Below are 13,676 nucleotides of genomic sequence, written 5' to 3'. Positions count from 1 at the left end.
GTAAGTATAATTATTCTTTTGTAAAAATATGTATCAGTATGTCATCATTGTACCGTTAAATTTTTTCTGTTCATCAGAAAGGTACATCACTTCTAACTTACCAAGAGCTTGTCTATTATCTCGGTCAATGTATGTACTTATTTAAATCTCGTTCATTTCGCATTGAAAAATTCAAAGAAAACCGCAATTTCGAAAAGAGACTAGAACGAACTTATGCGATATACCTTGAGATGTCAGGGATTTACTAATGTTATCATGGCATACATAAAGTAGACAAAGTACGCAGTAGTAGTGAACCATGACGCAATTAAAGACCGCTTTGTAATTCATTATATGAATACCTAATCAGTTTAAAGATAATACAAAAAGAAAAATCTGCATAGGAGATATCCAGTTATGCTCGTCAGTAAATAAGCCATTAAACTTTGTTTATTGATAAGAATAGTTCTCTATTAGAAAATATAGTACCTTCAGCTTCAAGCAAAGAACAAAGGAGTTGTCAACAACACAATATAATTCGACATTATTAAAGGTGTGTGTACATTTAATTACTGTAAATACCAATATCGTACACTGATAATATGCTGGAACAATCGTAAAGATAGCATTGTGTTTGAAGAATAATAGCTGCTCAACCATGGCCAAAAGCTATCGTTTCCATCAAAAACAAAACTCTGTCGGCTATTATCGGATTTATATTTTATTATTTAAAAAACGAAACGTGTTTTTCCAGTCTCTATCAAGGTTTTGTTGGTTCGGTCACAGTAACTGTACATAATTCCAAGGTATTTAGGAGAGAGATCAGTGACGTTAATGACGATGTTGAAAAAATTACTTCTACGTGCATTTACAATAATTATTGTCTTAGAACGCGAACAAACGACCAGCTTTGTATAGGAGAACATGTTGATATTATTTATAGTTATGTAGATATCGCAAAGTACTACAAAAAAAATCCGACCTAATTAATGTCAATGATAATTTATTAGAAAACCGAGCCAATTAAAATGTAAATTAACGTCAAAGCGATTTATTTTACAATCGGGTGAAAAGCGGTTTTCTTCTTGTATCTTTCTAGTGTGGAGAAAATCTTTTCACGATGACTAAGTAAGAAATCTTGTTTCAAGTAACCTTTACCAGTTTAAATTATGGTTCTCTAAAGTAGATACGTACCGCACACACAACCAAGAGATACGAAGTTATCACTTCTTTCAAACCTTGTACACCACAACCATTCGTATAAATAGCATTGAATGCCTGAGTAAGCAGTTTCTTTATAAACACATATTCACCTACATTTCCAGTGTCCGTATATTAAAGTGCGTAGCACGCCACCACGTATCTCGTATAATATTACCTAAATGCGCAGTAAAATAAATTACAAAATACAATGTTATTTCTGTATTTAATTATAATTTTACGCGATGTTTAATTAAAAAGGTTACAATTTAAAATAATGATAAAACGTGTGCTTTTAAAGGATCCTTATTTACCCAATGTACGAGTAATTCAGTATCCATCATTTAAATAAACATTAAAATAATGAAAATAAATGGGATTTTATTTCAATTACAAAAAACACACAAAAAAGTAATTATTTACATTGAGTATTTACCTTTAAACTACTACGATGTTATAAATTCCATAAAATATTCAATCGAGCCATTGTACGATATCATAGAAATTGCCTAATATTGGGTTATGATAATAAATGGAAGTTTAAAGAAAATTGGACCATTGCGAAGATAAGATTAGTTTAATGGTTAGCCTAGAGTTAAACAAGCTGACTCGGAAATAGACAAACGTTAAACAGGAAAAGCAAAAAGATCGTATTGCTAGTTACTTTAGAAAAAGCAAAAAGTCTATTACAAGATATATTATTCAACAGAAAACTTCATTATGGTGTTAAGAGAAAATGGATCGAGTTAAACCCTTAACGAAAGGAATTTGTCATGTAACAAACTGTCCATTTATTGAATAATTTAAGAATCCGTCTGCTTAGACGATATTAGTTTCGATAAAGCAAAGTAACCAAAAACAGGATAATCCTGCCATGTAATAATGTTAAAGTATTATGCATATGAGCTCAAGCTATTGTTGTTGGAAAAATAATACACCTCGAACTTCAACCCCATGATAATGTGATTCAAATGATAAAGTCTAAATGTGACACGAAACCAAAAATGAGATGACTAAAACGATGAGACATAAATTTAACAGTGCTACATCGAGTTATAATGGAAAATCCGTGACCATCACAAGATAACAAAAACCATTCTTTCGGTGTAAATCCTACCAAGTCAGTGGCAATTATTTTTACTAAGCCACACCTTAGTATGCACCTAAATACTGAGCTTAAATTGATTGTGGGAGACAAATCAATTGAGCTCTATGAAAATACTAACGAGGTTTGAACAACATATAGAAAAATACAATTTTATAACGTGGATATGAAACAGAAGTAATTGAGTAACGTCTGATTCCAGGTTTAAGTAATGCAAGATGCATAAAAGATTGACGATTGTCAATCGTGTCACAAGCTTTCGAGTTGTCGAGTAACAGTGATTCCTCCAAAAATACTATCAACTATATGAATTAGGCAATACAAGTAAATCATACCATCAATCTTGACTGTCTTTCTCTGGAATCAGGGGCTATTAACTGGCTGGGTGTAAAATCATTCAATCCCAGCGTATTTTAAGTATGTTAAGGTATCAATCCATTTGGTAAAGTTTCGATAAATGACCAACCTAGGTGCAGTAATTGATTATGTACCTACTTCAAATATGGAACGATATGAGGCAACACAGTACAACAATAATATTGAGACCATTATAACCTGATCCACTCTTAATGAATTGAAAGACAATCTCAATACTAAAAGCACTAATTGCTAGTCCAGTTGTTAACACAGAATTTAAAACAAATCTGTTACTTTTTGAGATTATTTCTTAAAATTTCGATTAGAATTTCGAAAAGAAGATTAGAAACAAAATTTGATCTTTAAAAGTGGAAAAATTTAATTTACAGGCAATTAATAAGACCTTATGCATCAAATCGTGCCTTTATTAGTAATTACAACTACTTTGAACAGGGCTACGATATATCAATCAAATTCGCTGTATCACACATTATTCTGGTGGAACATTTAATAGCTTAGGTACGATTTATAATTATAAACATCACGCAAGAAAGAGATGTATGAATTCCATCCAAAAATTAAAGACATCTTATAAATAGAACGAATAATTCAATATGTCGATAAATAATTCACAATACAAGAAATTACACGAAAATTCCTAGCGTCTTGGGAGTAATTCCTCTCCAAATAGAGAACGAGGAATGTTCTCTTCTGCTTTTGAACGTAAGAAAAGAGGAAGAGCAGAAAAAACGGAGAGTAATGTGATCAACAAAGAAAACAAGTAGTATAGAATCTTCCACAAGTGAGAAAAGTACTGCAGTTGATATTGAGTCTTCGGCAGAAATTTGTATAGTACTTCTTTTGATTCCGATGACAAAAATGCAAAAATCTACCACCATCAAATGTGTGGAGTTCAATCATACTCCGACGAAAGCAAAAAGTTTCGAACCAACATAAGAAGTTTCCAAATAATTTTCCAGAGAGGTCACGAATTGAGAAAGAAGCGTTCTAAAAGTGCGATCGTTGCACTTTATAATGGAAAAATAGATATTGAATAGAAATTGAGAAGTTTTTATAAGAAAAACATTTTTAAAAATTACTACATTATAAAAATGTCCGTGACCATTTCTCGTAACTGGTTTACAATGTTTCTGAAAGCTTGACATCTTTCCAATGATACGGCATATTACCATGCAAATGACAGATTATATAAAAGAACTCGTTTTACGGGATATTCTGAAAGAATCTTTTCAGTTATAAATTATTTCGGGGGAATATCTACGTATTGATGAAACATTAGTATCCATACTAAAATTTAAACAGTATATATTTGACATTAAGTTGTGCAAACTATGTCTTAAAAGGGAGCTATTTATATTTAATTAAAGTATATTGCGATAAACAAAAAGACGAATGAAAGAAATCTGAACAATACCTATAAATTCGAAACAGGATTCGGAGGAAACGGGATTCGTTCAACAATTAATGGGAATAGGACGTAATTTGCGAATTGATAACTATTTGATGAAATTCATATCTATTTATAGTTAATTTGAGGACCACGTTTTGGAGTATTAAAACCTAAATCGGTTGTGTCACATAATACACACCAAATGTATACTGATAAATTAACTAAATGTATATTTTGTTTTAGTCGTTATTTCATAACATAATTCCATCTTATAGGTAAACGACGAATCATGCGGTGCCATATCGCAAATAATAAAATAAGAAATCAAAAAAATCATGCTTTGATTGCAACAAATATAAAGATCTGCGTCCATCTGATCGAAGATGACGCTGCAAAACATGAATTTTGTAATAAGTTCATCAGTGTTCATTTAATATATTAATTTTTTATGTAAAATCACATATTGCAGAAAAAGGGTGTCAAATTAAAATGATTTTCCAAATTCAAATCGAGTTCGTTGGGATGTTGGGAAGTCACAACTCCTTAAGTTCTGATGTAAGAATTCCGAACGTTTGTGCAGACAGAATGCCTAATACAATCCGTGACGATTTGAATATTCACAAAGCATTATGAGTAAACACTTGATTCAAGTTTTTACACCATGTACGTTTAGAAATTTAACATTGAACGTTGTGAATTCATAAAAATGTATCGCTTTAAACTACTGTAAAGTTATCTGCCTGTACAAAACACCAAAAGTAGCCCACAACTTCGTTATTTTTAATGAAGTACTACGCATATTCTTCGTGCAAAAGTAAGTTGACTTTAATAACATTTTTAGGTGTTGAGTTATTTGATCTTATAATTTTTTTACCATTTCTCCTTTAACGCAGCGCTTCTTAGCTACGAAAGGCGAAAATTGAAAGTTGGTAATATTACCCTTTGATATGTTGTGAAACAAAATACTTTCTTTATCAAAAAATTAATGTAAAATCTTTTAAATCGAATACAAACACAAGATTTTGCCTTGAAAAATTTAAATGCGATATTAGATACAACGAACTTGATGGGATGCTCATGATATTTAATTCGTTACAACATATTAATTTTAGAATAAATTCAATGGATATAACCGATAATTCGTTCTATCCGGAGTTAAATGTACTTAGTTTTTGAGATAAACCAGTCGTATTTGGCTTTACGTTAAAGGTTTTTTTTTAGATTAAAGTTATTAAAGCTCAAACTGATATTAAAAATTAAAATTTCAACAACGTAATAATAAAGAGTCAAACGGACAATAAAAGATGTTTGTTAAACTTTCATGTTTGCGTACAAACAATCAAACAATTAATTAAAACGTGTCGAAATGTATTAGCTAAGTTAGAAGACTTGTTCCACGCATCGAGGAAGAAGAATTTCTTAAACGCACGTTCAAGCAGTCGATTACAATTTGTCTCATGCATGCTTTCACAAATAGTTTCCTAATGATTAACGTAATTACTAAATGAATTTTACTTTGAATCATTTTTGTTATGGTAACTCCTAATTTTTATCTGTGTAATTTTTATTTTACCATACTGCGTCGTAAAGTAAATGGACGATGTCGAAAAGCATGTTTACAATCGGACGTGACAAAAGTCCCTTATCTTATCGACACCCAATCAGGTGATTACTGAAATTTTTGTTGTAAAACTACGTCGCATATGCGTTTTTTTTTGAAGAAAATTATTTTAAATGTAAAACAATTTTAATTAGGTTAAATGATGTTGTTAAAATGAAACTGTGTCTTCAAGAGATTACAATAATCGTTTATCTACTCTTTACCTTGATCCAAAACGTCTTAAAAGGATTTATAATTATTATAGTAAATTACGTATTAATAGATTTTCCTTTTTAAGCATTATCTAATTTTCCAATAAAACTTAATATAGAACTAGAAAAATGTATTAAGGAAAAAAAAATGTATTATCTGTAAATTTATAAAAAAAAAATAAATGTTTTGATCTTAATCAATAACAAGGATGACCTCGTTTAAACGACAAAGTGTTCATTTTGGTAATGGAACCAAAATCATATAATCGTCTTGTTTACTCAGTCGCCGACATCGACAGTTTGAGTTTATACACATAGATATGGTTTCCTTCTTTATCTCTATAGATAAATCCAACTCGATTCAAAAAAAAATCGGCAACACATATGGATATAATAATCTCATAGTGTTTGGTAAATAAGCTTTTATCTGTATGAACTTAATAATGTATTGATTGAATATCGTGTTGGTATGACTACTTAAGTACAAAATAACTAAAAAAAAAAAAGAAATGTGACTTACCTCTGCGTAAGAAGTACGGTTAGGTGATTTTTGAAATTTTCTATTTGATCTCTGGGAAACGTGTCACTTTTCTCGATGAAGCGAATCAAAAACATAACTGCTGCTAAAATCTCCTCTTTCATGTTCGCTCGTTTTTCGCAAAATTTTACATCGGTACAAACGGGTCGGATGTAAACCGAAGTCGCAAGACTATCTGGAACAGAGGGGACAGTTGTCTGTCAATAAACTGACAAGAACGTGCCGCGCGGGGAAACGGTCTTGACAGCCGTCGAACCGATAGACAACGGAAACCATTCACATTCAAATCGACGCCTTTAAAAGCGCTAAATATACGCACTAGACACGACACGAAAACCGTCAACGTTTTAAAAACACTCTTATCTTTTTCACTATTTATTGCGTTAGTTTTCTTATGGTAAAATAAATCTGTGACAATGTGTTGTGTAAAATTGGGAAATCAATTAAAATATTTCATCAACTTGTCAAGGTATTATTTTATATCTACTACTCATAAAAAGCATTAAGCAGGTTTAACGAAAATAAATATTAATATTTAAGAATTAGAGACGGTAATAAACTTATAGATTTAAGATTATTTTAAAAGAACATAATATTTCTCATTATTTCACCAGACAATGTGGTATTTTCATCGATTACTCATCATATTTTTTTAGGTCACGAACCAAATGAAATGTACAATACCTACTTAACATAGATAAATTTAACAATCTTTATAAATAAAATGTAAATTTCTACTTTCAAATATTAGAAAATATAAATATGAACAACAAAAAGTGATTCAGTTAAATATGAAGAAACATAAAAATAATTATAATTGTAAGCGATGACTGGCACATTTTAAGGATTAAAACATATTTATGGACCCTAAAGTAGAAACGAACCAAAAACCAACACCAAAAGTTAAAAACAATAGAAACTTGTTAAATAACTCATATCAGATATAAAAGTGCTCAAATACTACAGTTTCGGTTTATGACGCCTTCCTGAAGTCTAATCGCAAAGAATTTATGGAGGATATTGTATTGGATATAAAATAGGTTTCATATAATAAAATTTTATGTTGGTTACCGCTTTTATCCTTCCGGTTATAAATTTAACAACTTAAATTTAAAAACTTCATCATTTCGACAGTCTACAGCTTGGCAAATCTGTGTTGGCAAGCTCATTTCTCTCTTATATTTCACGGAATGAAGATCGTATACAGTACTCAACAAAATTATTGAAAAATTTTTTATGGAAAATAAGATAATTTCTTAAGGTAAGAAATCTTTCTAAATTCTGATAAAGTAAACCTCGCAGAATAGTAATTGTAAAGATCTAAAAAAGGCATAATGATTGCTGGGACCAAACTTTATACTAAGGATGTATACTTTTAAACATAGTAAGGGCATATTAGAAGAGATCAAAATCCGTCTACATTATCAGAGTGTCGCCTGAGGTTGTAGACTTCGATGGCTTCACAAAATATCAAAATATCTGATATGTTTGAGCTGTTTTTAAAATCTTATCTCAAGAACGAATTGAGATATCATCATTTTCAAGCAAATTTGATGAAGATTTAATGCAAAGTAAATAATTTCTTATTTATTAAGAACCTGTATTGGGAACAGATGACATTGATCAAAATAAACGATCATCTGACAACAGACATGTCGATAAGAAGAGAAGTGCGTCCTTTCTCCACTATTATTCAATATACACTAAAAAAAATCTTTCAAAATGCCCGCCAAAATATTGAGGAAGGAATAAAACTCAACAGAGAATGAGTAAACAACTAAAGATACGCATTGTATTAATGACTCTTGAATGCAGTGACCAGGAAAGTAGATAGATACTTTAGGGTTAAAAATAAACACAAATAAAACAAAAGTAATGGCTGTGACACGTATGCCAAATCCCTGCATTAATATTTGTATCTACAACAAGCAGATAGAACTCGTACACAAATTCCAGTATCTAGGTTGCTGGATAGCAGACGATCTTGACCACACGGTTGAAGTACGAGCTTGTATAGAATATTTTAGATTCATATTTCAAAGAAGTAGGGACTATGAACAGTGGGTGAACAGTGAACGAAAAGTGGGTTTTCCGAAGAATGATGAAGATCTCCAATGATAAGGTGCTAAGAAGGATGGAAATTGACAAAGAACACTTAAATATGGTAAAAACCCGGAAGGGAAGTTATCTATATATTTATAAAGGGAAAAAGTACATCCTACGACGTATAATGGTAGGGAACGTGGAAAAAAAGGGCCCAGGAAGGAGAAAATGCTCGTGGTTGAAGAATGTAAGGGACTGGACAGGCATGGACTTGTTGGGGTACTAAATTTTTGGCACTATACCTACTACTGTCGCTGATGTCACAAGTTCGCCTATCTCACTTCAACGATTTAGTGTCGCATGCCATCTTCTGCACAACTGACCATCCAAGACATTGCCAAGCTGCACTTCGACTAATGAAACACATTGTTAGATAAACTTAAATCATTTCTAAAAATCGTGCAACTATTAATAACATAAAAAAATTAAATTCTGAAATGATTATAGGTTTTAAATATTGCGGAAAATGTGTGCATTTATGTGTTATAAATTAAAATCAGGCCAATCTTCTAAAAGTTCATTATAATGAATTTGTTACCTTAAAAGTTTAAGAACGCCCAACAAATTTTTTTGTAGAAACTTATCGTCATATTTAACTCTAATAAAGAAGACTAATAATAGGTATAACACGAGCATATTGCAAGTAAGTGTTCGTTAAGGGTTAAAAATAAATTCGACTCTGATTTCCATGTTTGAGATTTCCGAAATGCTCATTCAAACCGTTTCAATTACTAATTACAAATAATAACTCCACTTACTAACGAGGAAAGGTTAAGATACAATTATGAAAAGCAGAGTAAATGACAGCACCCTCATTTAGATTGATGACATAGATACATAGAAGCCATGTCATTGTCCCTTTTGGCAAAGGAAGGAGGTTACACCCCATTGACATAGCTTATAACAATAATAATATAGTGCAATCCACATTCATTGCGAATAATGCATTTGTATGTGTCTATGGGAAAGTAGACATTATGGTGTAATACAAAACTGCCCACTAAAGCGCAAATACCTCTTATTCAAGTGTAGGTCGGTTAAATTTGTAAAATGACAATAATCTATGGCGTTTCTAGCTGTAACAAAGTTCGCATCAGTCTTGATTTTTCATTGCTAAAATGCTACTGTTATATACCAATAGTACAACTTTTAATTAGATGAAGCTTTTCAAAAAATGAAAAAACCAACAACAAAGAGAAATAAATAGAAACGGGGGATTAACTATTGACACTATGAAATTATTGATATACATGTGTTCATTGCGTACAAAAAAATACAAAAAAAAGCTATTGGGAGGTCAATAGATATAAAAGAATTAAAATGTATCGCAAAAAAATTGAAATCTAATCTACAAAAGATAAGAAAATAAAACCTTTCAAAAAAGTAATTCCGGGTTTCCCAATGACATTTATATTTAATTTTTGATATTAACTTTGATCTAAATTACAACTCATTATTTATCTTGCTACAAAAAAAGATTGTATTATAATACAAATAAAATCCTCAATCAAGATAATAATACACACAGGGTGGAACGCTCAAATGATCTATCCTTGAAAATAATAATCTGGAAAAGTCTCTGCTAGCAACAATCTTGAACGTGATTTTTCATCTATCTTTTTTTATACGAATAGAAAATGTCGTAAACCTACAAATCGTTTTTTCCAAGTATTGTCGAATATCTAAGTAATAAGTAGTATTTGTAATCGATACAATTTTTACGTCATCATATTTCCCTTCCTTTATTACGGTAAATATGACAACATAGTTTTCCCTCAAATATGACTCGGCAGGAAATACATTTGAGTTAAAATTAAATACATTATCTATCAAACCATTTTTAATCGAAATGCAAACTAAATAATCTGGCTCAAAATAAATGCTACATTTATTTATTTTAGTTAGGTCTGCGCGGCTAATAGCTTGAGAAGTAAACCAGAAGAACGACGCGGCGATGAATGCGGAAACTGCAATGAACCAAAGAAATTAATTTGGTTGTAAAAGAACATATATCAAAAAATTTGGAAAAATATACTACAGAAAAGATAAAACATTATTATTCAGGAAATAGAAATGACTTTGACATTAAAAAACGTCAATGTACGAATTAAGGCAACATTGGAATTACAAATTTAATATTTACATTCATGAAGAGATATTTGAAAAATCATGTGGTGTGTTTGGTGTGAAATAATAACTTCGCGAAGGTCTTAGAAAATGAAGTCATGTTTGCTGAAGGTAAATTTTGTTACTCTCATACTTTTTCAAATGGCAAAGCATTAATTTAAATATCAAATATTTTTGATATTTAAGTTAATGTTTTGCCCCTACCCTGATTTCTGTGGAAGGCAAAACAAAAATATGAACATAATTAGATTATTAATATATTTAATTCAATGTACCAATTTGGAAAGAATAGATCCTAAATTCTTTGTATCATGATGTTCAAATTTTAGTAAGTTTCTATATTTGTGCAATGATGTGCAAATATTATCCATGACCATATTAAAAATCACAAAAACGATAATAATGAGAGGATTTTTTTTAAGATTTCTAAGACTTCTAATATTTTTAAGATTTTAAAGAATCTGTACTCATAAAAAATATTCCTGAATCAAAGCAACAATCAATGAAGTGACTTGAAGAAGAATCATAAATCAGGTTTGTTCTTAACATTTGAGAGTCGTTGTAACACAATCTAATTCCTAATTCAAAAATATTTCAACCCTAACTACATAGCCTAACTATAAATAACGAATACACATCTCAACCCGATATGATTATTTTGGAAAATGTAACCCTATCATCTAGAAATGAGGACAAAAGTATCCAAAGAATAAAATGAGCTGGAATCAAACATCAACATCGACAATCCAAAATAGCCTCAAACCAGTACACAAACGTTATAATTTCGAACATTAGTCAATCTCATCTCAATTAAGTCAATCTTGAATCTAAGAATGTCTAAATATAATCGTAGAAACAATTCATAAATAACTCATTACGATCTCAAGCTTATCAGAAAACAAATAATACTCAACATAACTAGAATTGTTAAGATCCTTATGTCTCAACCCGACGTGATTGTTTTGCATTGTAATCGTATCTTGAAATAAACCATTTCAAACGATAAGAGCATGTGAAATCAACGTTATAGTGAATACAAGAAAGCCTCAGATCGTCAACCGAAGAATACCGCAATTCAGAATTTCGATATTTCAAATTAACATCATCCTAAACCTCATTGTGATTGCATTCTTTTATATAAAACCTCATCCAACCCCAAATCGTTCAATGTATAAGAATGTCCTAATCCAACTTTTGATAATTGTTATGATTTCCATGTCTCAACCCTATTTAACTGCTTTGTATATCTTGCATATTCTTATCTTGAAATGAATCAGTTCTCACAATAATAGCCGAAATCAACACCAGTCTCAATTCAAGAAAGTCTGAAACCAATGTCAGTCAAACCAATTTTCGTAACCGAAAAATGTCGTAATTCGTATCAAGTCAGTTAATATCAGAGGATGATGAAGCAAAAAAACAAAACGTAATCTTAAATAAGTATCAGCACCTTACACGACCTCTAAAACCCATTTTTCAATGACGGTTCTTCAACAAACCGATTCATTTACAATTCAAAAATGTTTCAATTTAATCTCATCATCAAATAAAAAAGTCGTAAATAAGCATTCTTCTTTTCAATCCATTTCGGCATTCTTCTCTTGAATTTTTGGTTTGTTTTCAGTTTCTTTGGCAGAAACATACAATTCCTTCATTTTTTCCAATTCTGTTTTTAATGGAATCTTAACCGTCTTATTTTTGGACTGATTTCAGAGATTTTCGCTTTCTTTTTTTTATTTCCTTTTTAATCGTTTACATTTTTGTTGCATCTGTCGAATTCTTGGTTTGTTTTTAGTCTCTTCCAGCCTCTCACCCTTATGCTAAATAAAGCTTTGACAGAAAGATAAAAACATTTTGTTTTTCCCGCTTTATTTCTCTTTGCATTCATTTTTCAAAAAAAAATCAATAAATCATAAAATCTTTTCTCACTCATTGCTTACGATGAACACGAAAAAAAAGTCGATCTTCACAAATGCAACTTATTTTATCGTTGTTGATCTACCAAGTATTTTTTTTTATTGCTTCGTTTTCATAACGATAACGCAATCATAAATAAATTTTAAATTGGTCCTCCTGGAAAATGTTTGCGTAAATATGTCTCGAGAAATACGGCTTAACTCAATATAAAATCATTTGTGAAAAATATATTTATAAATAAATCAGCCAAAAATCTTAATTAGGAGTTAAATCGTGTCAAATTTATTAAAATTTGAATCTCCAACATTTTTAAACTTTACATTAATGTTCATAATCGATTTATTTTTTCACCGCAACTTATAAGATCTAATAGGCCTGCTTTGGTTCAAAAGTTTTCTAGTTTCGAACAGTTCTGAACTACAAAACTCTTGAACTCAAACTGGCCTATTGTAACTTATGCTCACCAAAGGTTTAGGGCAGATCTAGGTCCTTGATGAATCGTAGTATTACTCCAAAACCTTGTTCCTTTATGTCAGTAGGTGTCTGACAAACCTTTACGAAAATTATGTTTTAGGCGATCTCTGGCGACGCAGTCACACGGAATACGTTCAGCAGTCTCTGACTTGTCATTGCAAAATAGACTAGTTTGATCCCCAGCGTGTCCAAAGTTGAAGAGATGGTAATTTAGGGACTTGTAGCCTGAGGCATAAAACTTCTTTGGTTTTCTTTTGCGAAGGAGTTATGTTACTCTTCGCTTGTTTGGAAGTCCTGGAAGCCTGTTCCATTTAGAGTATAAATTCAAAATATTTGTGATTATTTTTAGATTTATCTGACAGATACATTAAATAAAATGATAAAAGTGGCCCTTAATCAATTAAACAACTTAATGGACTTACCCCGTGCGTTTAATATTGATTTATTATTTAACATTTAAAAGAATTATAAATAAACAATATTTTATAAATACAATGAAGTGTAATTTGAGGAAGCCTTTGTTTGATAATACATACGTGAGGACTTACATACAAAATTTACTCAAAAGACTAGTGCAAATGACCTCGTAGTTAAGTACTGTTTAAATAATACGAAACGATTGTTCACAAAAGAAAACCTTAAACGAATATGAA

General features: G+C 30.7%; 1 protein-coding gene and 1 long non-coding RNA gene across 3 annotated transcripts in view; one reads left to right on the top strand and one right to left on the bottom strand.

Moving 5' to 3' along the window:
- LOC111416459 (protein BTG1-like) overlaps positions 1–13,676 on the bottom strand; it is a 69,971-nt gene that overhangs the window by 55,480 nt on the left and 815 nt on the right. Inside the window, exon 2 of one of the 2 annotated variants that reach the window (XM_023048490.2) lies at positions 6,385–6,577. In XM_023048490.2, the coding sequence (XP_022904258.1) occupies positions 6,385–6,506 (122 nt within the window). In that variant the 5' untranslated portion in view covers positions 6,507–6,577. The remainder of the gene's footprint in view (positions 1–6,384; positions 6,578–13,676) is intronic. The other variant, XM_023048499.2, reaches the window with a different exon arrangement.
- LOC111416489 (uncharacterized) lies at positions 6,573–13,518 on the top strand. The gene is made up of 3 exons (XR_002706546.2): positions 6,573–6,871; positions 10,407–10,743; positions 13,124–13,518. It is a non-coding gene; the product is annotated as an uncharacterized lncRNA (long non-coding RNA).

This window comes from Onthophagus taurus, chromosome 1, assembly GCF_036711975.1.
Source record: "Onthophagus taurus isolate NC chromosome 1, IU_Otau_3.0, whole genome shotgun sequence".
Taxonomy (NCBI): domain Eukaryota; kingdom Metazoa; phylum Arthropoda; class Insecta; order Coleoptera; family Scarabaeidae; genus Onthophagus; species Onthophagus taurus.
Note: the sequence above shows the minus strand (reverse complement) of the source record. Positions and strands in the feature narration are given on the sequence as shown.